General features: G+C 46.5%; 1 protein-coding gene across 2 annotated transcripts in view; it reads right to left on the bottom strand.

Annotated features, from left to right (window-relative positions):
- Nucleotides 1-24,427, bottom strand: part of TMEM255B (transmembrane protein 255B) — a 41,438-nt gene extending 17,011 nt beyond the window's left edge. For both annotated transcript variants that reach the window (XM_036315900.1, XM_036315899.1), the window contains exons 1-3: nt 24,373-24,427; nt 16,388-16,530; nt 14,544-14,606 (exon numbers count right to left, since the gene is read on the bottom strand). In XM_036315900.1, the coding sequence (XP_036171793.1) occupies nt 14,544-14,606; nt 16,388-16,530; nt 24,373-24,427 (261 nt within the window). The remainder of the gene's footprint in view (nt 1-14,543; nt 14,607-16,387; nt 16,531-24,372) is intronic.
- Nucleotides 24,428-25,098: the final 671 nt, after the last annotated feature.

A 25,098-nucleotide genomic window follows, 5' to 3' on the forward strand; every position in this document is an offset into this window, starting at 1 on the left:
CAGCTCCTACAATGGGTATTTAAATGGTTTACAATTTCTTGCTATTACTTACTCTGCTACAAAGACCCTAAATTTGTTCTCCATATAAAATCTGTGTTAATGTATGAGTAGGATAGATTCCTGGAACATTCAAGAACCCATACTTTCAGATAGGACCCACTTAGGATCACTGCTCTTAGACTCTGAGCGAGAAGGCTGCGTTGCCCCATAAAGGGGCTTGGCCAATTGGACTCCCTCTCCCTGATAGTCTAACACCCATCTCCTTAGATCCCAAACAACACTTCATAGTATTAACCTTTTACGCTTTACCAACCTGCGGTTGGTGACCTTTTCTTACAGTTGCTGGCCATTTCTTTAAATTTTTGCTTGTGAAATAATTTCAAGTTTACCAAAACAAATAGCAAAAATCATACAAAGAATCCTGTCTCCTTTCCTCAAATTCCAACCCTTTCAAAACCACGTTCATGACTTTCCTTATCACAACTCCTCTCTCCAGCAATGAGAACTCGACTCTCATGAGCCACAATATACATATTTCCTCGGCCCTAGAATGTGCATTAAAGTAGTTTGGGAATTACTAACCCAAACCTTGTGAAAAACAAGCTACTATCTAGAGTTCAATATTTGTGCGCAGTTCTTTTTGTCTCTAGCCTTAGAGAATATGGTCAAAACCTGTTTCCCCACGTGACTTAGGTTGGTTCCCTCCCTGTGGCTGAGTTACTCATTAATAATGCAGTCAGGCTCACCGGTGACTGTATTCCATATGGCCCTCTCCCTCTCCATCCTTGTGAGTCTGCATTATTTATATATCCAACTAAGTATAGGGAGTTGGTAAGAAACGTTGCCTGCCCGGACACCCCAGAACTTTGAGTTCAGTTTTGATGTGAACAAGGGGACAGATGCCGAGACAGGTGGTGCAGTCCATGCTGCTGTCCAAGGTGAAAGGAGGCCGGCCGGTTCCCGGGCTTGCCTTGAACACAGCCCCTTCCCTCACACCCCCACTCCAGCCCCATTCTGTGTTGCTTCGAAATGAAAACAGCCCCCCGACATTGCAAATCAGAGCTGTCTCCTGAGTCCTTTTGGGGGGATCTCTGAACTGGTCACCTTTTTGGTCCTCAGTTTCCCCATCTGGAAAGGAGGTGCGGGGCTATGACTTATCAGTGGGTTGAATAAATGCCTCCGGACACCTGAGCTGCTCTAGGTGCTGTGGGTGCAGATGTGACAAAGCCAGCAGATGTCCTTGGCCTTTCCCACAATAGATGGCATTTTATGATGCATTTATTAAAGAAGAACTTGGGGCCACCTGTGGCAGCTGTGCCTGCATAAGCCTTGATCTGTACAACAACAACAAAATGATTTCCTATTGGACTTTCTACGGTGCCAAGGAAGTTTTAACACCAGGTCCTCTGCACAGCTGCTCTGGGTCAATGGAAGCAATAATGAGTCAGTAGCTGCTCTGAGTGCTGGAGAGAAGCAGAATGGGATGGGACGCCCCAGGGTGATAACACTATAACAGGTGTAAATCAAGAGCTCTGGATGTGGGCACAAAGGAGGACCCGCCTTACCCTGAGGATGATGGAGGCCCTGGAAAAATACACCAAATTTCCTCCAGAAGCCGTGCCAGCCAAGAGCTCCACTACCTACCACGGAACATTTGATGTTCATCAACACTAAGGAAATATGGCCTAAGGCAAAACTGCTTCCTTTATCTCAGTGGGGAGGGGGACAGCCATGTGGCTTCTTCCCCTATGAAATTACTGCATACAAATGAAATCATTATGATGCACAGAGTTATGTAAAAATCTTTTGAGGAATTATATCTAGCCCAGTGGTTCTCAACCTTCCTAATGCCGCGACCCTTTAATACAGTTCCTCATGTTGTGGTGACCCCCAATTTCATTGTTACAAATTGAACATAATTAAAGCATAGTGATTAATCACAAAAACAACATGTAATTATATATGTGTTTTCCGATGGTCTTAGGCGACCCCTGTGAAAGTGTCGTTCGACCCCCAAAGGGGTCGTGACCCACAGGTTGAGCACCGCTGATCTAGCCGGACTTCCCTACATTTGTATTGTTGTTATACAAAAAATAACAACAAAACATTGTTGTTATAAAAGATTCAGAAGCAACTTTCAGATTTCCCAGTAGGGAGGCCAGGGGCCTTTGCTTTTCTGAAGGGGAAAAAAAGCCTGCCTCTAATTTGGCGGCTTGTCCTCCCAGCCTCTTCCTTTGACCTTCTTGCCGCTCCCAGATGGATGCTCTTTGTCCTCACTCGGTGCACACCCTTCGAAGATGAAAGACGAAGCCCCGTGGTTCATGCTTTTCTTTCATACTCGCCTTGAATCCCAAGGTCACACCAGCTCGTTTTAATCAGCTGGGAGAGAAGGGTGGTATGTCACCATTATTCCTGCCAAGGGTGCTTCTGTGATTAACACAAGGGCTCTCAACCCAGCAGCTGGAGGGGACGGACACAGCTCACACTCTGTCCCATAAGGGCACCCCTAAATCTTTTTTTTTTTTAACTTGGAAGCTTGAACTTAAACTCTTTTATGTGGTTTGTTTTGTTTTGTTTTATATTCTTTATTGTTTATAGTATTACATATGTCTCCTTTTCCCCGCATTGACCTCTCCCCGGCCACCTCCATCTCCCAGCACAGGCCCTCACCCCCCCCCCCCCCCCCCCCCAGTGTCCGTGTCCATTGGTTATGCTTTTATGCATACATACAAATCCTTCGGTTGATCTCTTACCCCCACCACCACCCTCCCCTGCCTTCCCCCTGAAGTTTGATGGTCTGTTTGATGCTTCTCTGTCTCTGGATCTATTTTTGTTCATCAGTTTATGTTGCTCATTATATTCCACAAATGAGTGAGATCATGTGATATTTATCTTTCTCTGACTGGCTTATTTCCCTTAGCATAATGCTCTCCATTTCCATCCATGCTGTTGCGAATGGTAAGGGTTCTTTCTTTTTTATAGCAGCATAGTATTCCATTGTGTAGACGTACCACAGTTTTTTAATCCACTCATCTGCTGATAGGCACTTAGGCTGTTTCCAAATCTTAGCTATTGTAAATTATGCTGCTATGAACATGGGATATATTCCTAGAAGTGGGATTACTGGGTCAAATGGAAGTTCCATTTTTGAGGAAACTTCATACTGTTTTCCACAGTGGCTGCACCAGTCTGCATTCCCAACCCCTAATTCTTGTTGGGCAGAATTTGCAGCCAAAGAGGGTGAAAGAGAAGAGACTCAAAGATGAACAAAATCACTTTGGAGTTCCCAAAGTCCTTTAGCACAGGGCGTCCCATCTAATTCTGACAACTGTGATGTCATTACCTGAGAAACTTCCAGAAATAACACTGTACATGACCCCCCTAATGCCCTGTCATTTTTCTGAGCCATGTCAGGACCTGCTGCCCCGTGAGGTTATGATGAACCAACTCGATGACTCCTCAGAGAACCCCACGTGTCCTGGCCAGGCGGCCAGCTCTGGCCCTATGTGCCTGGTCACAGCTGGGATCGTCGAGAAACCCTCATCTTTACCTCCACCTGATTTCATCCAGAAATTCACAGAAAGCACAAAATTTCCGAAGTACCCTTCAACACAGCAGGACTGCCCTCAACTGTCCAGATTTACAACCATACTCTGATTTGGTCTTGCACAAACTGTCCCCACCATTTGATGTCCTCATCAACTCTCACGGGTCCTGCCTGGTGGCCCTTCCTCCTCCCACCCCCGAGAAAAGTCAAGTTTAGTGCTAGCAGACTGTTCCCATGTTAAACTCATGACCATGCGTGTGGTAAATTCAGTGCTAGCAAGATCCCATGCATCATCAATGCAGTGCTGGGATGGTCACACGCATGACACTGCCCAAGAACTTCTTTGGTGGGTAAGCCCCGGAGTCTGGGTGAGAGTGTTGGGAAGGACGCTGGAAATTCTCTCCTCCAACTCTTCTGGCTGGAAACGGAAAATTTGCCAGAATCAGCAACGGCAGAGAGCCTCTTGGGAAAAACCGAGATGGGTTTCCTGTCACAGCTCCTTCACTCCTTTCACTAACTCTCCTTCACGCTAGTGGTGAGTATGACAATGCAAAGCAGAAGCCTGATCAGTTCCCTAAGGGTACAAACCAAATCACTTTCCATGTGTGAGGCCTGCCAGAACCTGTGGATTTTGCAAAGAGAAACTGTCTGTTACTCTAGCAACTTTGAAAGGCTCTAGATCAGTGGTTCTCAACCTTCCTAATGCCGTGACCCTTTAATACAGTTCCTCATGTTGTGGTGACCCCCAACCATAAAATTATTTTCGTTGCTACTTCAAAACTGTAATTGTGCTACGGTTATGAATCGTAATGTAAATATCTGATATGCAGGATGTAGTTTCATTGTTACAAATTGAACATAATTAAAGCATAGTGACTAGTCACAAAAACAATATGTAATTATATATGTGTTTTCCGATGATCTTAGGCGACCCTTGTGAAAGGGTCGCTCGACCCCCAAAGGGGTGGCGACCCACAGGTTGAGAACCGCTGCTCTAGATTGATATTTTAATTTCACTATTAACATTTTGATAATTACTTATTAATATTTCATCGCACCATTTGGGGGTCTCTTCTCTTGGGAGAAGGGCAACCAGGTTATTGTGGGGGAAAGGTCACCTTCAAATCCCTGCTGGGCTCACCGATCTGCATTTCAACAGGGAAAGTAGATTAAAAAAACAAATACCAAATAGACGATAAGGCTGTGGTGATAAGAGGAGACAGAGAACAGGGGAAGGTGAGAGCCTGTCGCTGGGAAGGCTGTCACTTGGGCGGTCAGGACTCTGTGTGCCCCTCATCCCCATGTGGCCCTCCATCTTCTTTTCTAAACCAGCCTCCTAAAACTTGCCCCTGTGCTCTCTGGTGTCCTTGGTAAAATCCAGTAAGTCCGCAGCCCCTTTGTAACTTCTCCCCTCCTGGCTCTGATTGGGTCCCTCTGCCCCACTCTTGGTCCCTGGGACTCCGGACAGGCCAGGCTCTGCCTTGGCACCTATCACCACGGAGACCATTCTCTCTTCACCTCCCACAACCCCAGACGTAAGTCCAGGTCCCTGACTCACTCCTCCTGGCAGCTGTCATTCAGGGACCTCCAGGTCATTCCCTCTTTCCTGGCTCACGGTCACCCTCACCAGAGTGACCACAGCCATGCTCCTTGGTGACTCTGAGGTCCAGGGTGACCCTTCCAGTGCCCTGGCTCTCAGCGCCTGGCCCATGTTCACCACCTTCCTCAGCGCACAGCCCCTCTCAGTGCTGGCCACATGCCCTGCACCGTCTGACTGCCCACTCAGCACTGCCACACAGGCACCAACCGTCCAACCACCCGGCCCTTCATCCTGGTCCCGCACTGGTCACCATCTGAACTTACACAGCTTACAGACCCTGTGAATACCCACAACCCCTTGCTCCTCCCTCACAGTCTTGTGTTCATTTGCCAAAACCCAAACTTAGTTAAATACAGCTCTCCAACTTCACACCTGAGCAGGTGAGCATGGGGACCTGTGCTCACTCATCTGAGGACCATGCCTGCTCCTCCGACCAGCCTCACACATCCCTCCTCCCAGCAGCAGGTGAACCTTTGCTCAGTTCCCTGGGAAAGCAAAAGCCATCAGAAGAGAACCTGTACAATGACCACACCTGCCAGCCCTGCGCCGGCCCCACACTCAGGGCTGCACACCTACCCGGACCAGCAGCTCCACACCTTTGTGCTCCACAAACACCGCACCACCAGCCCTGCCTCCTCCCCCACAGCCCCCTGTCTTCACCTCCACTAGACCTTCCGTCAGCACAGACACGCCAGAATTCCTCCTTTCTCAAACCACAAACCACTTCCTTGATGTCCACTCCCCTGTAGCTCTTCCTCCTCCTTTCAGCTTTCCCTAACATTCCGAAGGCTGCTGATGTTGCTGTCTGCACACTAGCGACTGTCCCTACCTTGCCAAGGTTAGCCATCACCTGCACGTGTCTACTCCACCTTCACCCCTGCACTCTGTCTCCTCCGTCTGTACCCCTACCCTTTGTCTCTTCATCTTTGCCGCTACCTTTCCTCCTCTCGACCACAGTCAATAAAGCTAAATATCAATAACAAATGGAAAATCCACAAATATGTGAAAATTAAACACACCCTCTTAAACCAATGGGTCAAATTAGAAATCACAAGGGAAATTTAAAAACACTTTGAGATGAACAAAAATGAAAACAAAAACAGCCAAACTCAAGGGACAGGGCAAACACAACACTCATTAAAAAAGAAGAAAGAATTCAAATTAATAACCTAACACTTTAAGAACTTGAAAAATAATAGCAAACTAAACCCAAAGCCAGCAAAAGAAAGGAAATAATAAAGGTTACAGCAGGTATACAGAAAACAGAGAATAGAAAAACAAAAAATGTAAAAGTTGGTTCTTTGAAAAGATTAACAATATTGACAAGTCTTTAGCTAAACTGACTACAAAAACTAGAGAAAAAAAGCAAATGACTAAAATCAGAAATGAAGGTGGGAGCACTATACCAACTTTAGAGAAATTAAAAGAATTATAAGGAAATACTATGAATTATTATACACCAATCAATTTGATGATCCAAATGAGATGGACAAATTACTGACAGGCACACAAATTACCAAAATTAACTTAAGAAAAAAAAGAAAATCTCAATAAACCTATAAAAAGTAAAGAGATTGAATCAGTAACCAAAAACCTCCCAACAAAGAAAAGCCTAGGGCCAGATGGCTTCACTGGTAAGTTATACCAAATAGTTAAAGAAGAATTACATCAATCCTACTCCAACTGTTCCAAAAGTAGAAAAGGAGGGAGCACTCCCTGACACTCAATGAGGGCAGCATTGGCCTGATACCTAAGCCAGACAAAAATATGAGAAGACAGGATCAACAGCAGACCACATCCCTTATGAATAGAGAGGTGAAAATCCTCAATAAAATACTAGCAAACTGAACCCAACAGCACATTAAAAGGATCACATCCCGTGTCCAGGAATGCAAGAGTGGTTCAACACAAGAAAATCAATCAATGTAATATAGCACATTAAAAGAATGAAGGAAAAAAAACAACCAAAATTGTCATCTCAATTAATGCAGAAAAAGCACTTAACAAAATCCAAACTCTTTTATGATATAAACACTCAACAAATTAGAAATAGAAGAGAATTTCCTTAACATAATAAAGGATGTTAACCAAAATCTCCAGCAAACATCATACTCAATGGTAAAAGACTAAAAGCTTTCTCCCTGATATAAGCAACAGGACTAGGGTGCCCACTTTCACCACTGCTGTTCAATATTTTCCTGCAAGTCCTTGCCAGGGAAAATTAGGCAGAAAAAAAGAAAAACAAGGCACCTACATTGGAAAGGAAGAAGTAAAACTATCTCTATTTACATGATTCCAAGTATATAAACTACCAAATAATCCACAAAAAACTACTACAAATAATGAATGAATTCAGCAAAGTTGCAAGGTTCAAGATCAATATACAAAAAATGAGTGGTGTTTCAATACACCATCAATGAACAACTTAAAAAGGAAATTAAGAAAAAATCCATTTATAACATCACCCCAAAAAATAAAATACTTAAAAATAAATTTAATTGAGGAGGTAAAGGACTTGTACACTAAAAAAAAATACAAAACATTGTTGAGAGAAATTTTAAAAGACCTAATTAAGTAGAAAGAATCCCACGACTTAATATTGTGAATACGGAAATATTCTCTCCAAAGCGATCTAGAGATTCAATGCAACCCTTAGCAGAACATCAATGGCCTTTTGCAGAAATGGAGAAGCCATATGGATATGCAAGGGGCTCTAAATAGACAACAGAATCCTGAAAAAGAAAAAACATCATGAGAGGACTCATGCTTTCTGATTACAAAAATTACTAGAAATTTACAGGAATGGAAACAGTGTGATGTTGGCCTAAGGCTAGACTGTGACATATAGACCACATATAGACTGTGGTCTATATGTCACTGAGATTGAAATTCAGAAAGAAACCCAAACACCTATGTCCAATTGATCTTCAACAAGGGTGCCAAGTTCATTGAATGGGGTAAAAGAACAGTCTCTTGAGAAAATGGTACTGGGTGCCACACCAGCACGGCCAAGGGTGAACCTAAGTGGGGGGGGCTGAAAGGCTTACAAAAGACAGACAAGAGAATGAAAGCTGGGTCTCGGTGGGATGCTGCTTCTCTGAGAGACAGCACCGACGCCCACAAGCCGTATCTTTATTTTATAGCAGATGCCACGAGGCAAAGTAAGGGTGTGATCAAGATGTTTACAACATTCTCGTGGGTTTCCATCCTACTCAACTACACACACCTGAACTCTATCAAGCCCACGTCACTCAGGCATGTGGGGCCACATGTTCGGATCATAGGTTCAAGTTTACAACTACAGCTGTTGGCTATAATTGTGCTGGAAGGGCTCTGCCCTCCAAGCTGGGACTTGCAAGTGGCAATGAGAGAACTGTGCCCTCTCATTAGTCCAAGGCTTGAACCTGTCCAAAACACTCTATTGGCTCCCCACAGTACTGGAATACCTAGATACCCACATGCAAAAGAATGAAGCTAGACCCTTACCTTATACCATATGCAAAAATTAACTAAAAATTGATCAATGAGCTAAAACTATAAAACTATTCAAAGAAGGCATAAGGGTAAATCTTCATGACCTCAATGTGGTGATGAATTCTTAGATTTCACAACAAAAGCCTGAGCAGTAAAAGAAAAAATAGATAAAATGGACTGCATCACAACTTAAAACTTTGGGGCAGAGACCGTGTCCCTTGTGGTACTTAGTAAGCTCTCGATGACTACATGTTGAAATGAGATGTATCTTTTCAGACACACAGGTGACATAATGCATTGCCTGAAATTGGACTTTCCAGTTCAAAGAAGACAGATCTCTGTAGGGAATCCTGCTGGCTATCAGTCCAGCATCCACCCCCCTCTTTCTTTCCTGCTAACTAACATTGATTTTATTCAGGCCCCTCATGTCCACATAAGTCACCCATCTCTGGGGAATGACCCCACCCAGCTCCTCAGTGAACCTGTTATTAGTGAGATAATCCAATGACAGGGGTTGGTTTAGAAATGAGCGTGGACCTGGCCAATGAGATAAAAGGAAAAGTCTGTCATGGACTCGGGGAAAGTTTTCAAAGGAAGACACCATCTGCTTCCTTTCTCTGGATGCTGCTCTATCAGGAGGGTGACAACCCCATGGGAGTGGGGCCTCAGGACACGCTGAGCCATCGAGTCAGCCGACCATAAAACCACCCACTCTGGACGTCCTGGAGGGATACAAATCCTCACAGTCTCTGCCAGTTAAGGCTGGAGTTTATGTTCTTTGCAGACAAAAGCTCTGCAACCACTTCCACCTAAAGTTCATGTCTTCCAAAGAGTCATTCATTCACTAAGCAAAGGTGTGTGGTGGTGAGAACACTAGATTGGCCTCTCAGGGAACATGTCATTATAAACAGGTAAGTGCTAGGACAGATAAATGTCATAAAGGTATGAATCCCGGAGGTTAGGGGAGCTTTCCTGAGGACATGGCATTTTTCCTGAGATATGAAGGAGGAACTGGAGTTAATTAAGTAGAAGAAGGTGGGGGTGGAGGATAGAGCATTCCAGACAGGTAGAGAGAGACAGAGACAGACAGAGACAGAGAGGGAGAGACAAGAGAGGGAGATAGCTCCGCTAGCAGGAGCTTGGCAAGGAGTGGCACTCATTAAGAGTTTATTCCCTCCCTCAGCACCCAGAGACGAGGAGGAGGACAGCCTGGAATGCCCCCTGACCTCTCCAGGCTCTCCCAGGAGGTGGCTTTGGTGACCTGAGCCTGTAGGTAAAAATCCTAACAGGAATAAAGCAAAAGCTCGGCTCTGCTCTGCTTAAGGTGAAAGGAGGCTGAACGTGGCCCTCCTCTTGTCTTCCCCACCCTCCCCCTCTTCCGAACAGACACACATGTCAAAGATAGAACCTGTCTTGTAGAATAAGATGGAGGGTTTTCATTACCTGAGAGGAGCCCAAACACTCCTATATGTTCCTTGGGATAATTTGTTCTTATCAAATCTACTAAGTATTATTCTTATAGGACATAGAGGTGACATCTTTGCGATGATCAGTTGCCTGCAGCAGGATCTTGTCTATAATCACAGAGAAAAACAGGTGAAGGGAGATAGGGAATGGAGCAAAGGAGGATTTCAGCTGACATTTGAAGAAATAATGAGGGTCAAGGTTGAAGAGGAGGAGATGATATACAGGAAAAGATGCCAGTGGGGTCATGAAACCCTCCTGGGATTGGGGAGGGAGCCCCTCCATCGTATATGGTGAAAGAACACTCACGGCACATCACGCGATGAAAGAGCTTGAGAGATGAGTTCAGACAGAGTTAACTCCACATTGACTTTCCGACAGGGCCATGGTGCCATTGGTTCTCCTGGTCTCATTTCAGCCTTTATCCACCAGCAGCTCCGCCTTCTCCTCCCAGCCTTGGAATGAAACCTTCTGGGCCCTTCTCAAACTCAACCGCCTCTTCTCTGCCCTCCCTCACAGCCCTCCCACGGTGCCCTCTGGTGCTCTGGGCATAAGCCTGGTGCCTAACATGACACCTTGCACATGGAGTGCGCTTGGTAAATGTGGGTTGAAGAAAGAAATGGATGGATGACAACCATTCGTGTTCGGGGAACGCTTGTGAAGTAACAAGTGCCCTCTACACAATATTGATGGTTATTGACAGTTATTGATGGTTATTGCTGGGGTGACAGTTAAAGTAGCTTTGAGGTGGAATCAATAATTTCATTTTCCCTCCAGAGATGCCCATGCGCACACCAAGACTGTAGTTGCATGGTATTCCTGGTGGAGTGGCAGCAAAAACAGACCTGGTTGTGGCTTTCCATCAGCAAATTCCCAGGGCCCTTTCTTAACAGGCAGATATTTGGATTCACCCAGAAATTGATTAATTTTTCCCAACAGGCCTCCCACGGACATGGCTTACAGAGCTGTAAATATAAAAGTTCTGGCATTTCTTTCAAACAGAGCACTTTTGTGAGCTCATGGCTGCACAGACAGAGATCCAGAGCACCTGGCCCTACATAAATTCTCCCCATGTGGCCACGACAGACCTAATCACTGCGTCCTGAGATGTTTGCCCCCAGGACCAGAGGAGTACAGAGCGAGGCGCTCTCTCACGCCCACCATCCACCTTCGCTGCTTCTGAGTGGGACTTCAGGACAACATTGCTTCAGAGGAGCTCGCGGTTAAGGGGAGACCAAGAAAAGAACAGGCTGGCAGTGCCCTCGGCGGTCCCGGATCTATCTCTTGCTTCAACAGTGTTTAGATGGAACAGACCCAGGGATGCTCCTTCTTCTAGCCTCCGACCACTCTCCTGCGTCTCATCCAGTCACCACCTTCAAAACCACCTCCAGGACCAGCCAACACACCGGGTTTTTTTCCTACCTTAACTCCTTACGCTTAACAGCCATGAGCTTCCAAATTCGTCAGAATTATTCCACCTGGATGGAGGCTCCGGTCAACCGCCTGGCCAACCTGCATCTGCACCTACCTCTCTCTGGACTACTACTACAACCGTGACGATATGGCTCTCGAGGGCGTGGGCCACTTCTTTTGCGAGTTGGCAGAGAAGAAGCACGAGGGCGCTGAGCATCTCTTAAAGTTGCAAAACAAGCGTGGCGGCCGCATTCTCTTCCAGGACGTGCTGAAACCTTCCCAAGATGAGTGGGCCAAAACTCAGGATGCCATGGAGGCCGCCCTGGCCTTGGAGAGGAACCGGAACCAGGCCCTTGTGGAGCTGCAGGCCCTGGGTTCTACCTGTGCAGACCCTCGGCTCTGTGACTTCCTGGAGAACCACTTCCTGGATGCGGAGGTGAAACCGATCAAGAAGATGGGGGACACCTGACTCACCTCCGCAGGCTGCCGGCCCCCGGGCTGGGCTGGGCGAGTGTCTCTTCGAAAGGCTCGCCCTCGAGCCCCACCAGGAGCCTTTGGAGCCCAGGGGCCTTTCAGAGGCCCCTCTGCATCGCCCTGGTATCCCTGGCTTTTACCTGAGCCTCTTCCCGAAACTATTAGTCATTCTTTTAACCACCCTGGAGCCCTCTCCCATGCCTTGGACCAAATGAAATAATAAAGCTTTTTGCAGGAAAAGAAAAAAAAAGAAAAGAACAGGCTGCCAGGGAACCACTGGCCAGAGAGCCGCATCCCGGCACACACTCGCAGCCGCAGCGTGGACAGCTCCAGGTTAGTGCAGCGAAACATGTTCTGAGTTGCGCAGCCAACCCCACATGCTGGGACAGGATGGCCCACAGCCCTGGTGGCTGGATCCTTCAAACTAGAAGGAACAGAAGGACCAGGGTCCAGAGGCCAAGACCGTGTGGGTGGAATGGAGGCTGGCTGTCACCCCAGCAAGTGGCACGGCAGAGGTCCAACTTCGCTTCTCCTGGTGGTCCGTGGAGAAGGCAGGTGCCACCAAAGGAACAGTTCTTATGTAATCAGGGTGCTGAGCCTCCTCAGTAGCAGGTACACAAGCTCAAAAGCCCCAACACCCGGGTGCTTACATACTGGAACTTGACCTGTTTTCTTATAACCAGATCTAGTTTCTGTCACACACACCCCAGGTGGCCAGATGGCAGGAAAGGTGGGCAACTCCGGTGGCTTCTCCCTTCACCCTCCTCACCCCAAATCCCCCTACCCCCTCTCTCCCAAAGTTAACCAAACTTCTGGAAGGTGTAGGTGGCAGCATCTTCAGGGGAAGGTATCCCTCAGGGTCCCTTGTCCTTCAGCCCCTCCCCAACAGACCAAAAGCAGAGGAGTGGAGAGGGAGACAACAGGAGCCTCTCTCACACAACACCCAGCAGAAGAGAAAAAATGGTATCTCCAGACCAGACAGACAAAGGCTGATGCCCTCACCCTTAGCAGGAAATGTTTTTCATCTATAAGTTACTTATTAGTCCTTATTGGTTCTTCTAGTTCAGTGGCTTTTAAACTATAATCCAGGAAGATTCCTCTGTGTGTGTGTGTGTGTGTGCGTGTGCATGTGTGCATGTGCATGTGCATGTATGTGTATGCATGCACATATGGTGGGGAGGAGATCAGCAGCTAACAAACTTTTAGGCCTTTAACTTCTCCATCTCTGCCTTTGGGACCATGCTAAGCTACAGGGCTATTAGTGAAACCAATGATTCATGTGTCTGTTTCGGTGACTCCAAAGTAATAACTCATTCATCAATGGAAAAGTATCAAAAGCTGACTCAGTTTGGAGCATTCTTTAGATATCACTGGAGACTAACATAATAATGGGCAGAGATAATGGTGAAGCCACTTCTAATGATTAGATTGAACAGAGTGAAATGATACCACGTAATGATATCATTATAGATGAAATGAGACCATGTCTGGGATTAGTTTCAAAATAACATGAGAAGGGAAGAAATGGGTGGGAGCCGATGCAAGACTGGCCCTGAGTCAACAGTTGATGAAGTTGGGAGATGAGTACAGAGGAGTTCCTTCTACCAGTCTGTCTAGTTTGGGATCTGTTTAAATTTTTCTGTAGTAAAAATTAAAATTAATCAAGAAAAATAAAGCATTCTTCATATTTAGGAGCAAATGAAATACAAGCATTTTCTCTCAGGCTGACATTTTCTCAGCCTGCTATTGTCTCTCTTTGAAACAACTTGCTCTGACTAACCTATGTGCTTAAACACAGCATTCAACAATGGTTACTAGTCTCTGAACACCTGCCACGGGCCAGCGTGTGCTAGATATCCTCCCGTACATTAGCTCAGATGCTCCAGGCACCCCTGAGAATGCGGGCACTGAGGTTCAAGTCTGCCAAGTAAGTTTCCCGAGAGCACGCCACTAATGGTGATGGACACAGGTTTCGGCTTTCACAACCATTAAATTAAGTGTTAGACAGTGAAATATGTGTTTATCATTCAAAGTTAGCCTTGGAAGAAGCGTTCCTTGAAAAGACAGAAATGAGGTTGTGGAGTCATCGCAGACAGCGCCAATCAGAAGGCTGTGCTCTGCGGAGCCAGGGGCCCTAACTTGCTTCGTGTTCAGGGAAGCTAATTGGGGAGCTGGACCCCACACTGCTTTGGCAGCTGCTGTCAATTCCAGGTTTTCATCCTTCCATTCCAAGGCCCACATTTCTTTTACTAAACCATAGAAATGAACTTCCAGTATCCAGACTGTGGAAAAAAAGAAGCAAAACTATCTAATGTGCAGGTGATCTAATCTTATAGATGGAAAATTCCAAGGAATCCACTAAAAATAAAAACTATGAGACCTAATAAATGAGTTCAACATGTATTAGGTCTCACAGATACAAGACTAAATAGAAAAACCAATTGTATTTTTATATACTTGCAATAAACAACCTCAAAAAGGAAGTTAAGAAAACAGTTCCATACTATTTGGCTTTAAAAAAAAAAAAAAGATGAAGTATTGCCATTTGAAAGTAACAATGTACTCTCTTACCATTTGCCTTCGATTCTCCACCAGGTTGATGCCAATAATTCCTAAGAAAGACCCGAAGCCCAGCTGAAAGCAAAGAAAAAACAAGGAAAAAGCACCCAGTTAGCACGCTGGTAGCTTGATGCTGACTTCTAACAGTAAAGAATGCATAGGAGACTGCCGCCCTTAAAGCATCTCACCAAAGGCCCAAGGCAGGCCACTCCCGCCTCTCCAAGTTCTGACCACTAAGTGGCAGATGGTCCATGTACATTTGGGTGGACTCCTCAGGCTCAATGGAAGCCGGTGATTGGAATAGAAACTTCTGAGTCATGATCTATCCCTTCTTCTTTTTTTTAAATCTTTATTGTTGAAAGTATTACATATGTTCCCCCCTTTGCCCCCCATTGACCTCTTCTAGCCCGCCCCCGTTCCACACCCCAGACCTTCACCACCATATTGTCAGTGTCCATGGGTTATGCATATATGCATACAAGTTCTTTGGTTGATCTCTTCCCACCCACCCACCCACCCTCCCCTGCCTACCTTCTGAGGTTCGACAGTCTGTTCCATGCTCCTATGTCTCTGGTTCTATTTTGTTCATCAGTTTATTTTATTCATTAGATTCCACATATGAGTGAGATCATGTGATACTTGTCTTTCTCTGACTGGCTTATTTCACTTAGCATAATGCTCTCCAGGTCCATCCATGATGTTGCAAATGGTAAGAGTTCTTCCTTTTTTTACAGCTGTGTAGCATACCATTGTGTAGATGTACCACAGGTTTTTTATCCACTCATCTGTTGGTGGGCACTTCGGCTGTATCCAAATCTTAGCTATTGTAAATTGCGCTGCAATGAACATGGGGGTGCATATATTCTTTCTGATTGGTGTTTCTGATTTCTTGGGACATATTCCTAGAAGTGGGATCACTGGATCCATCTCATCTTCTATATTCAAACATTTTAACTCTTAGGTCAGGAAGAGATTACAGGAAAAGATAGCATTGTGTGTCCCCTTTCCCCCTCGTGGAGGACAACCTCTTTATGGTAGCCCAGACCACTCATGACTCATCTTCTGCATCTGGGCATCAGGTGAGAGGCCCACCTGATGTTTCTCCAGGGCCTGTTTCAAGTCCCATAGTCAGAGAGGGACTCCTCTGGTAAGATATTAGGAAACTAGAACCATGGGTATTTCAGAAGAAGGGTTACCTGTCACCTGTGGACGTGGCTGACACCACTCAGAGATAAGCTTTAGACTCAGGTGAGCAGACAAACAGGTAACCTTGGGGAAGAAGAGAGGGAGATGGGGGGAGGGTCCTAGAGGCTCCTGAGAATCAGTTGTAATCATCAATCAAGGCTTCTTGGCAGGTATCTTTTAAAGCTACATGCCCGTTTTCTGAGAACTAGTTCAGTCAACTTGGTCTCATGGGGCTAAAATCTAGGTGTCACGGAGCTGGTTGCCTCTGGAGGCTCTGGGGGAGAATCTGGGCCAGGCCTTTCCTGTGTCCAGAGCTGTTCACTCCGTGGCTCGTGGCCCTTTGTCCATCATCAACATCTCCCATCACACGGCTGAGGCCCCTCCTGCACCCTCCCCCACTTCTAAGGACCCTGTGCTAACACTGGCCAGATGCAGGATCATCGTCCACACCCTGGACCCCCCGTTGCTGGGCAGCCCACCACAGTCACAGGTCCCAAGCAGTAGGACCCAGATACCTCTGAGGTCATCATTCTGCCAACAATAACCACCAAAACAAGTTTCCATGCCCTAAACCTCCAGCTCTGGGGAGCTGGAGCAAAGTGTGTCCCCACCACACAGACATCTGTGGTGCCCAGTGCCCCTCCCTCAGACCCCTGGGCCCCGTCACTCACAATGATCCCTGGGTAGTAGCCCCCCACGGTCACATTCTCCGTCCTGGTGGTGGCAGCGAGGCCGATGGTCAGGATGAAGACAGACACCACAAGCAGAGACCCCACAAACCAAAGGGAAGTCTTCTTTCTTCTCCCAAACCCTTCTGGGAGGAGGACAAATGAGGAAGCTGTTAGTACGGGGCAGGCTCCAAGGGGGGTCCTAGCAAACATGAGCGCATTTGGTGTCTGCGTGGCCCTTGTCTCTGAGCCCTACAGGCTCTGGGAGATCTCTCTGTCCCGGAGCCAGGGGCCCATGCTAACTGCTCTCTCCTTCGTCAGTGCCCACCTCAGGTGCACTGAAGCTTAACCATCTCAATCCCTATGACCCCACAAAACAGGGAATGAAAGAAACACATGGTGTTTCTTCTGACGCCAAATGTAAATCGTGTGTGTGTGTGTGTGTGTGTGTGTGTGTGTGTGTGTGTGCGTGTGTGTGTTGCGCACACACATGTGTTTAATGGGGAAAACCACTCAGTATCTCACTGCAACCACTAGCTCAGATGACCCCCTGAATTGCAGACATGCAGACATTGTTCATACTCTAAAGCAGGGCTGGGAAAACTTTTCTCTGCCAAGGGCCTTTTGGATACTTACAATATCATTTGCAGCCCATACAAAATTATCAACTTAAAAATTAGCCTGCTCTATTTGGTCAAACATTTAATTAACTCACCCCTAATGCCTTGGCAGGGCCAGGCCAAATGATTTCTCGGGCCTTATACAGCCCGCGGGCCGGATGGTCCCCAGCCCTGGCTCTAGGTTTGCCTCCAGAGATTGGCACTTCTGCAGTCCTAACAACAAGGTTAGAACACCCCAGAACAGGATTGTTACATACTCAGAAATAGATTGCACAAAACTATAAATCGATGTGAAAACTCAGAAAAACTTGGCTCAACTGAGTACACTGACCTAGGGTATATATCTTAGGAAGGACACTTCAGTCCAGGGGCTAAAGGGAACCTCATGCAAGACCCCCCATCCCTTCACCAGCACCCCTCTCAGACTCCACACAGCCCTCAGCACAGCCCACTCCCTCCAGACCCTTGGGAAGACACTTCTCCCAAGAATCTCATCCTAAACCACCTATTACCTTCAGCCTGGAGGGGATGAGATCAATTCATTCACTAAGAAAATAAACCACCAGAGAGCTGACGGTCTGGGCCCAGGCGCAGCACCCAGGACCTGGGCATGCATGGCGGGGTGGAGTCAGGAGGGGGCTCCCCTCTGCACAATGGCCCTGCCCTAATGTTGCCTGCAAGGCTCTGCTCTGCAAGCCCTGGCCCAGACTCTTTAGACTCAGATGTGGCTATTTAGGATTTAAATCCCAGCCTTCAGGCTCCACAGTTCCTTCTGTTATGCGCTCCTCTCTCTGGCTCCCTAAAGATGCAGGTTTATCTACATCCACAGGGAGGACTCTTGTACCTGCTCCCTGGCTTTACTTGCTAGAGCCAGCTGTGCCTGGGAGAGCCAACTGTTGCAGAATTTTGAGCAGCACTGTGCTTGCTGTGTTGAGAGTAAACTACAGAGGGACAAGGATGGACTCTATAAAACCTTTTCCAAAGGCTCCGCCTTGAGGATGGACCAGCTGGGCAGCCCGGCCACGCAGTAAAGGGCAGAGCCTTCCTTAAGAGCGGTGGCCCGCTGACAAAGGCGCTGTGCAGCCCTCAACAAGAGCACAGGTAAAGCAACGAAGTTGTCGTGATCACAGCCCCCCGGGGCCAGCCACATGCCACACCTCTCATTTAGGCCTCTCGGACATGCCCTGGCAGTGGGCTCCCGGCCCCACCACAGTAGCCTCTGCAGAGTTTTTGCTGAATGAGCATTGAGGGATGAGTATGGACCCAAGAGCGAATGCATAAGTGGTTGTATGAGTGGCCCCATGAGTGGATGCATGAGTAGACACACAGGAGCACAGAGATGATGTGGGAGATGATGCTGACTGCCCACGGCCACGCCACCAGGCACATCACTCCCACACGGGTTCTGCAACATCTCCCAATGTTTCTAAACTCCGCACATATTCCCTACTTTCTGTCCTTTCATACCAGCCACCTCGAGGCCCACCATCCCTCCCAAGGCACTCTGTCCTGAGGGCACTGGCCAAACGACAACCCATGTGGCCTGATGCCCACAGTTGTACTCTTATCAAGAGCATGGGCCCTGCTCGCTGCGTCAGCAGAAGCAAGTCACTTCCTGTACCTGCTGCAGTTTTGTGGATGGCGAGGAAGTTCCAACTCAAATTGAGGTTTGCCGGGGTATCTGAGAGGTGTCTTGATTAATTAATTATGTCTGCCCTGTGCATGGGAGGAAGGAGCTGGGGCACATTTGCCAGCCCTGAATAGGAAATCCAAGGCCCCTCCAGATCCAGCATTCTTGGATTTTTCCCCCCACTTGTCTGCCTCAGTTTCACACTTTTTTTTCTCACATGTAACTTTTTCACTGACCTCAGGAATTTCTCTTTCCAACACCTCTCATTATATTTGTGAACAAAAAACCAACCCTAATTGGGGCTGGAAAATATAACCAAAGTGATAATGACACTTTTACAAGAGAAAGAAATAATGTAAGTTTTCTATTTAAAAGGTATGGCTTTTATCCCATTCATAAAAGCAATAGTCATTTATTGTAGAACAGTTGAAAGTACAGAAAAATGCCAAAAAAAATTCACAGTAATCTTATCACCCAAAATTGCCAAGTAGGCATATAGCCTTATGGTCTTTCTTAAATTAGGACCAAAATGTTTTCAAAATTACTGCCATTTGCAACAACATGGATGGACCTTGAGAATAGTATGCTAAGTGAAATAAGTCAGTCAGAAAAAGCTAAGAACCATATGATTTAACGCATATGTGGGATATAAAACTGAAACTCATGAACACAGGGAAGGGGATAGATGGGGGGAGGGGGTCCTAATATATGATGATGGGAGAAGATTTGACTTTGGGTGGTGGGCACACGGTACAATATACAGATCTTATAACATAGAAACCCACACCTGAAACCTATGTGATCGTATTAACCAATGCCACCTCAATAAATTTAATTAAAAAATAAAAATAAAAATTTGTGGGTTTTTTTACCTAATAAATTGTAAGGATTTGTCCAGCTTTTAAAACACTTTTCTAAACATAATGTTTATTTATAATGTGTATTCCACTAAATGGATGTGTCAATTAATCTATCCTTACTGTTGTATATTTGGATTGTTTCTAATTTATTGGAAACATTGTGTTATTATTAAAACACAATGCAGAGCACAGGGGATTTGAGGGCAGTGAAACTGTTCTGAAGGATATTATACATGTCGTTATAAATTTGTCCAAACCTGTAGAACGTACAACACCAAGAGTGAACCCTAATGGACACTATGGATTCTGGGTGATAATGATGTGTCGATGTTGGCTTATTGATTGTAACAAATGTTGATAACAGGGGAGGCTGTGCATATGAGGGAACAGGGGGTGTATGGGAATTCTCTGTATCTTCCCCTCAATTTTGCTGTAAACCTAAAACTGCTCCAAAAAATGAAATATAGTTTTAAAAAAGAAAAGCACAATATGATAAACACCTTTTTAGAATGAATTTCTACAAGGGGGATTTTAAGGCAAGGAAGCAAAATATTTTTAAGGACAAAGTAAAAGTTTTGAAGTAAAATTGACTTTACAAAGCAGAAGATAAACCTACAGTCCTTGTACAAGCTTTGGAAAGAATTCTGTGTAACTCCACAGAATCCTTCACTTACAAACAAGAGAAGTATATATAGCTTTATCTGATTGTTGTTAAATTCCTGTTTTCATTGTTGTTTTCTAGTAGTTTTTATTACAAACATAGAATTGTTGAGGGCGACGCATGTGTGGGAGTGTTCCAGGGGAAAACACAGCCACAAGTGCAAGCAGACACTCGATGTGTTTGGGACACTGCATTTGCATCTGCTCTGGGAGTTCCCTATAGTGGACTTCCCCTTGACTGACATTTACAGCACCTTACTTGCAAAGAAGGGTGCATGCAGACAGGATGACCTTTTTGTCTTGCATTTGTTTAAAGCCAGAAACCAATGCTACCTGTACAAGGCAGTGTGCCTGAGAGTCAGATGGGCAGTTCTGGGAAAGATGGCAGCAGATGTGGGTGTCTGTGGCCTGAAATGGCAGCGCCACTTTGAGAACAAGTGGCCAATAGAGTAAAACAAAAGAAAGAGACCTCCCCAGGGGTGAAATTCTGCTCTGGTTTATTAATTTTACAGAGATAGGAACATTTTTTAAAAAAGGACACAAAATTTAAAAATATATATGCCGGCTGGTGTGGCTCAGCAGTTGAGTGTTGACCCAGGAAACAAGAGGTCACCGATTTGATTCCTGGTCAGAGCACATGCCCGGGTTGCAGGCTCCGTCCCCAATAGAGGTGGCAGGGGTGGGGGGTGCAAGAGGCAGCCAATCGATGGTATTTCTCCCTCATTGATGTTTCTCTCTCTCTATCCCTCTCCCTTCCTCTCTCTCTCTAAAAATCAATAAAAACATATTTTTTTTTTAAGTTAGAAATATATCTTCTACATTTTGGAAGTTAATGTAATTGTTCTTGTGGACGTTCATAAAATAATCATACTAATGATAACAATAATACCTAGTAACTGGGTAGCAGCTGCGGCTTTTCTCTAAGTCTCTTCGTCTCATTCAACGAAGATCAGAGGATTAATCTCTCCTGATTCCTGTGTTACCCTTCCCAGCCTCCACATACCTGTGCACAGAGCCAAAGCTGGTTGCTTTTAATCGGTGCAATTTCCTCTTCAGCTTTTCTTCCTTGACTATTTTTTCCCCTTAGTTGCCCATTGCAATGTTTTGATTGTTAAAATGGGATTTAAGATCCATAGGACTTGTAACCTGAATTTTATGGGGCTAAGTATTTGAGGAAATTATCAGACAAATGCCCTCCTCCTCAAAGGATTTTGTTTTGCTAGTTTTCCTAATTAAGTGCATTGCATGTCTGTTATGCCCAAAATAATGAGCGAGGTACCTCAGCACTTACTTCAAACCACAGTTATAACCTTCTCTGTGCCTCATCTCTTAGCTCCCTTAGGAGTCTGCCTGCAGAAGCCCCGGGACGATATCCTGGTTCTTCAAGCTTGTGATTCTGTTTCTTATTCATCCCCTCGGGGATGCTGGCATGATGAACGAGGATCAGACCCACCAAGCTAGCAGCATGTGGTCAGCCCTTGTCAAATTTGTTAGTGACATTCTGACTTCTGATCACAGCGTAAAACGTTAAACACACCTCTGAGCTCGTGAAAATCTTCCGATGAATCATTTTCAATATAACTTTACCATTTCACCCCTTTTTCCCAAGCTGGGCTCTTCCTCTGAAACGGCTGCACGATAAAAAGCAGAAGGTGTAAGCCACCCCTTTTTGTCAGCATTTCTATCATAGGTTCCCAGGTTCATAGAAGGCCAGGAAAGAGAGCCAGCATAATTCACGTGGGAAGCCAGGGACAAATGGTTCTGAACAATCTTCTTCTATTCACACCTGCTGTCACATGTGACTCCAGGTACAACAGAGATAACAAAAAGAAGAATCTTGACCTTATTCTTTATAAATATAGGATAGTGCAAAAAAAAATAAGAATCAAAATATTAATAGGTTAATATTGCCTTATAATTACCATGAGACATATGCAGGTTTTGGAGAGAAAGGAGATTCTGAATTGGAGAAAGACAACTAGAATTACCTGAATTGTTCCCTAGATTCCCCTACCCCATTAGCAAGACTATTATTATGTGCATTGCTACCATTAAAGCACTCTTAAGACAGTGCCTGTGAACTAAAATACCTACTATTAGGTGTGTACCTGTGGTGACAGCTTCCATGGACTGTGTCTAACCTGTTCAGGATCTGCTCAGACCAGCTGTGTGATCTTAGGCAGCCAGCCATCCTCTCTGCGCCCAGCCGAAAGAGAACTCCGTGAGAGCAGGGCCTGTGTCTGTCTTGTTGTGTGCGGGACTCCAGGGCGAGCTCACACTGGGAGATAGCGCGTTTCCTCATGTTGGATGAATGAATGAACTTCAGTTTCCTGATCTGTGACGTTGAAGTAATAATAACCACCTACTTTGCCCACCTCTTAAGACTGTTATAAGGATCCAGTGAGAGAATATATGTGAAAGGTCTATCGGTGTTTCTATGAATGCAATGAATATATTAATTGTGGCACTCATAAATATGTCAACCATGGCAGTGTTAATGTTAAGATGGCATAGCACTGGTTCTGAACCAGTGTTTCTCCAGGGGGGAGTTGGGGGGGGGGAGTCTGACGTGTGAAGCTCAATGGGCCAGCAGCTACATCTCACCTGTCGTGCTCACTGTTTCTCCAGACTCCAGTCTGTCCCCCGGTGCATACTATCTAGAATATCTCAGATATCACTTTGTCACTCCCCGTGAGCCCCTCCAGTTCTCTTGCCCCTACCTGTCCCTATGCCCAGCCTTGGCCAGAGTTGCTAAACCACAGCTCCTGTGACAACCCGGTCTTGTCTGGAAGAAGTGAAAGGATGGGGGGCAGGGCGGGCGGGGGGGGGGGGGGCAGATTCTGTCTCCGTCACTCAGCATTTTCTCCACTTAGTAAAGCCAGGAAGAGAAGGGGGATTTCATAAAGACTTGGGGAGGGGGTCAAAGTCATGGCCTACCTGCTGGCAGGCCCAGGCCTCCCCGAAAGAACAATGGGTTCTTTTAATCATGGGGGGATGCCCAGTTGTGGAGGTAAAGTGGCAGTCCCTGGGAAAGTAGACCAAGGCAGAATGACATAGCCCCAGCCATCAAGCTCCCTTTTTTCCTGATTTTAATGTAACATGTGCCCAAGGTGGTGAACACAAAAATGTAAGAAAGAAAATACCCATAATCCCATCCAACTACACTAAGGTTTTGTGCTTTGACATAAAAGACCAACTCCTAGTGTTTTTTTAAATTTGTAATCCCTCCTCACAAGAAAAAAAAAAAAAAGGCAAATGGTATTTTAAACCACCAAGTCATTCTAGTATAATAATACAGTAATAACTAGTTAATAACACAAAGTTATTAGTAACTAATTCATTTCCTGGAGGATGAAAACGCTTGTAAGTAAGTTTTGCAATAGAGCATTTTGCTTTAGAGAGTGGGGGGAGATAGAATTGTTTCTTTGAAGAAGAAGCCAGAGTCCTTGATTATTATTTAAAAATCAAACAGCATTTCTACTCTGGTTTTTAAAAAGAGACTTTCCAACGATACTCCAAACAGGGTTCTGAGGTTTAAAACCCATAGTTTTCAACGGGATCGTTTCTGAAGCCAGGGGCAGGGCCCGGGGAGACTGCCTGTGGCCCCTCACTGCAGCTGTCAGCGCATCCCTTACTGTGCAACTTTTTCCCTTATTTTCAAAATCTTCTCTGCCCTCTCCCCTTCAGGAAAACACATCCAACATGACCCCATATTGGCCACTTCCCAGGAGAGAGCCTAGGCCAGTTCCCCAACTTGTAACGTGCAACAGGTTTCCTGTTTTCCCGCTCACGCCTGGCTTCCAGGCTGCATGGGTCTTGATTCCAGAAATCAAAGGATTAGAGATTCCGAGGATTTGTGGGGCTGAAGTCTGTGGAGGGGCGCATTGGAATGGAGAGAAAAAAAACTGTGCCTCGGTGGCTTTCAAGCAAGAAGAAGCTAACTGGCTCCTTGAAAGGAACGTGAAGAAATTTTAGAGACTGAAATAGGGAGAGACGGAAAGGGGGGAGTGTGGGTTGCCCCATTCATACATACGGTGGTCCATTGTTCCTAATGACAGACAGTAGGAAAGAGACAGGGAGAGACGTACAGAAAGGCGGAGGAGAGGAACTATGAATGAAGAAGAGCCTGTGCCAGGGCCAGGGTCCCACGGCTACAGGAGGCGGGAGGGCGGGCTGGGACCCGAGGGGAGCCTGCGAGGATGCGCGGGCCGCGCTCACCTGTCGTGTCCAGCAGGGCCAGGGGCCCGGGCACCGGCAGCGCGGGCGGCTGCATCCCTGGCTGCTCCTGGGCGCGGCGCGAGGTTGGCTCTCCCGGTGCCACAGAGACAGTCCAGGTGCTGCGCGGTGGCTGAAGGCTCTGCCGCCCTGAGCGCCGCCCTTCTCTCTGTCCGGTCTGTGGGCTCCCTTCCCACCTGCTCTCCGCCCCCTTCTCGGTCCCCTCCTCTCTGCCCTCCTCCCCTGCCCATCACTCCCCCTCCCCCCACCCCCCATCCTTCTCCCTTTCACCACTCACCCCCTCCACCCCCTCCACCTCCCCCACCCCATCTCCCTCCTCTCCCCCTCTCTCCCTTCTCCCCGCCCCCAGCCTCCAGCCTCCTCCAGCTTTCTCAGAAATCAGACCCTCCAGCTAGGACGCCAGGAGTGGGAGACAGGCCCAGGGTGGAGGACACTCTGCATCTCCGGCCTGTGTGCCCACCACCGGGGCCAGAAGTACACTCAGAAGTGAGTGGTTGTCATGGAGACGCCCACTTGTCTGAACTGAGTAACTGGTAACATTTTAAGATGAAGAAACTGAGGCTCAAGGTAAGTAAGGTAAGTAGCCCAGGGCCACACAGCCAGTCAGCGGTCAGCGTGGCTCAGGCAGTCAGTCCCACCCAGCTCACACCCGCCACCCTGCGCACAGCCTGTTCCAGAGGCTGGAGGGGCTCATCCGAAGTGCCAAAG

Source organism: Myotis myotis, unplaced genomic scaffold (assembly GCF_014108235.1).
Source record: "Myotis myotis isolate mMyoMyo1 unplaced genomic scaffold, mMyoMyo1.p scaffold_m19_p_63, whole genome shotgun sequence".
Classification (NCBI taxonomy): domain Eukaryota; kingdom Metazoa; phylum Chordata; class Mammalia; order Chiroptera; family Vespertilionidae; genus Myotis; species Myotis myotis.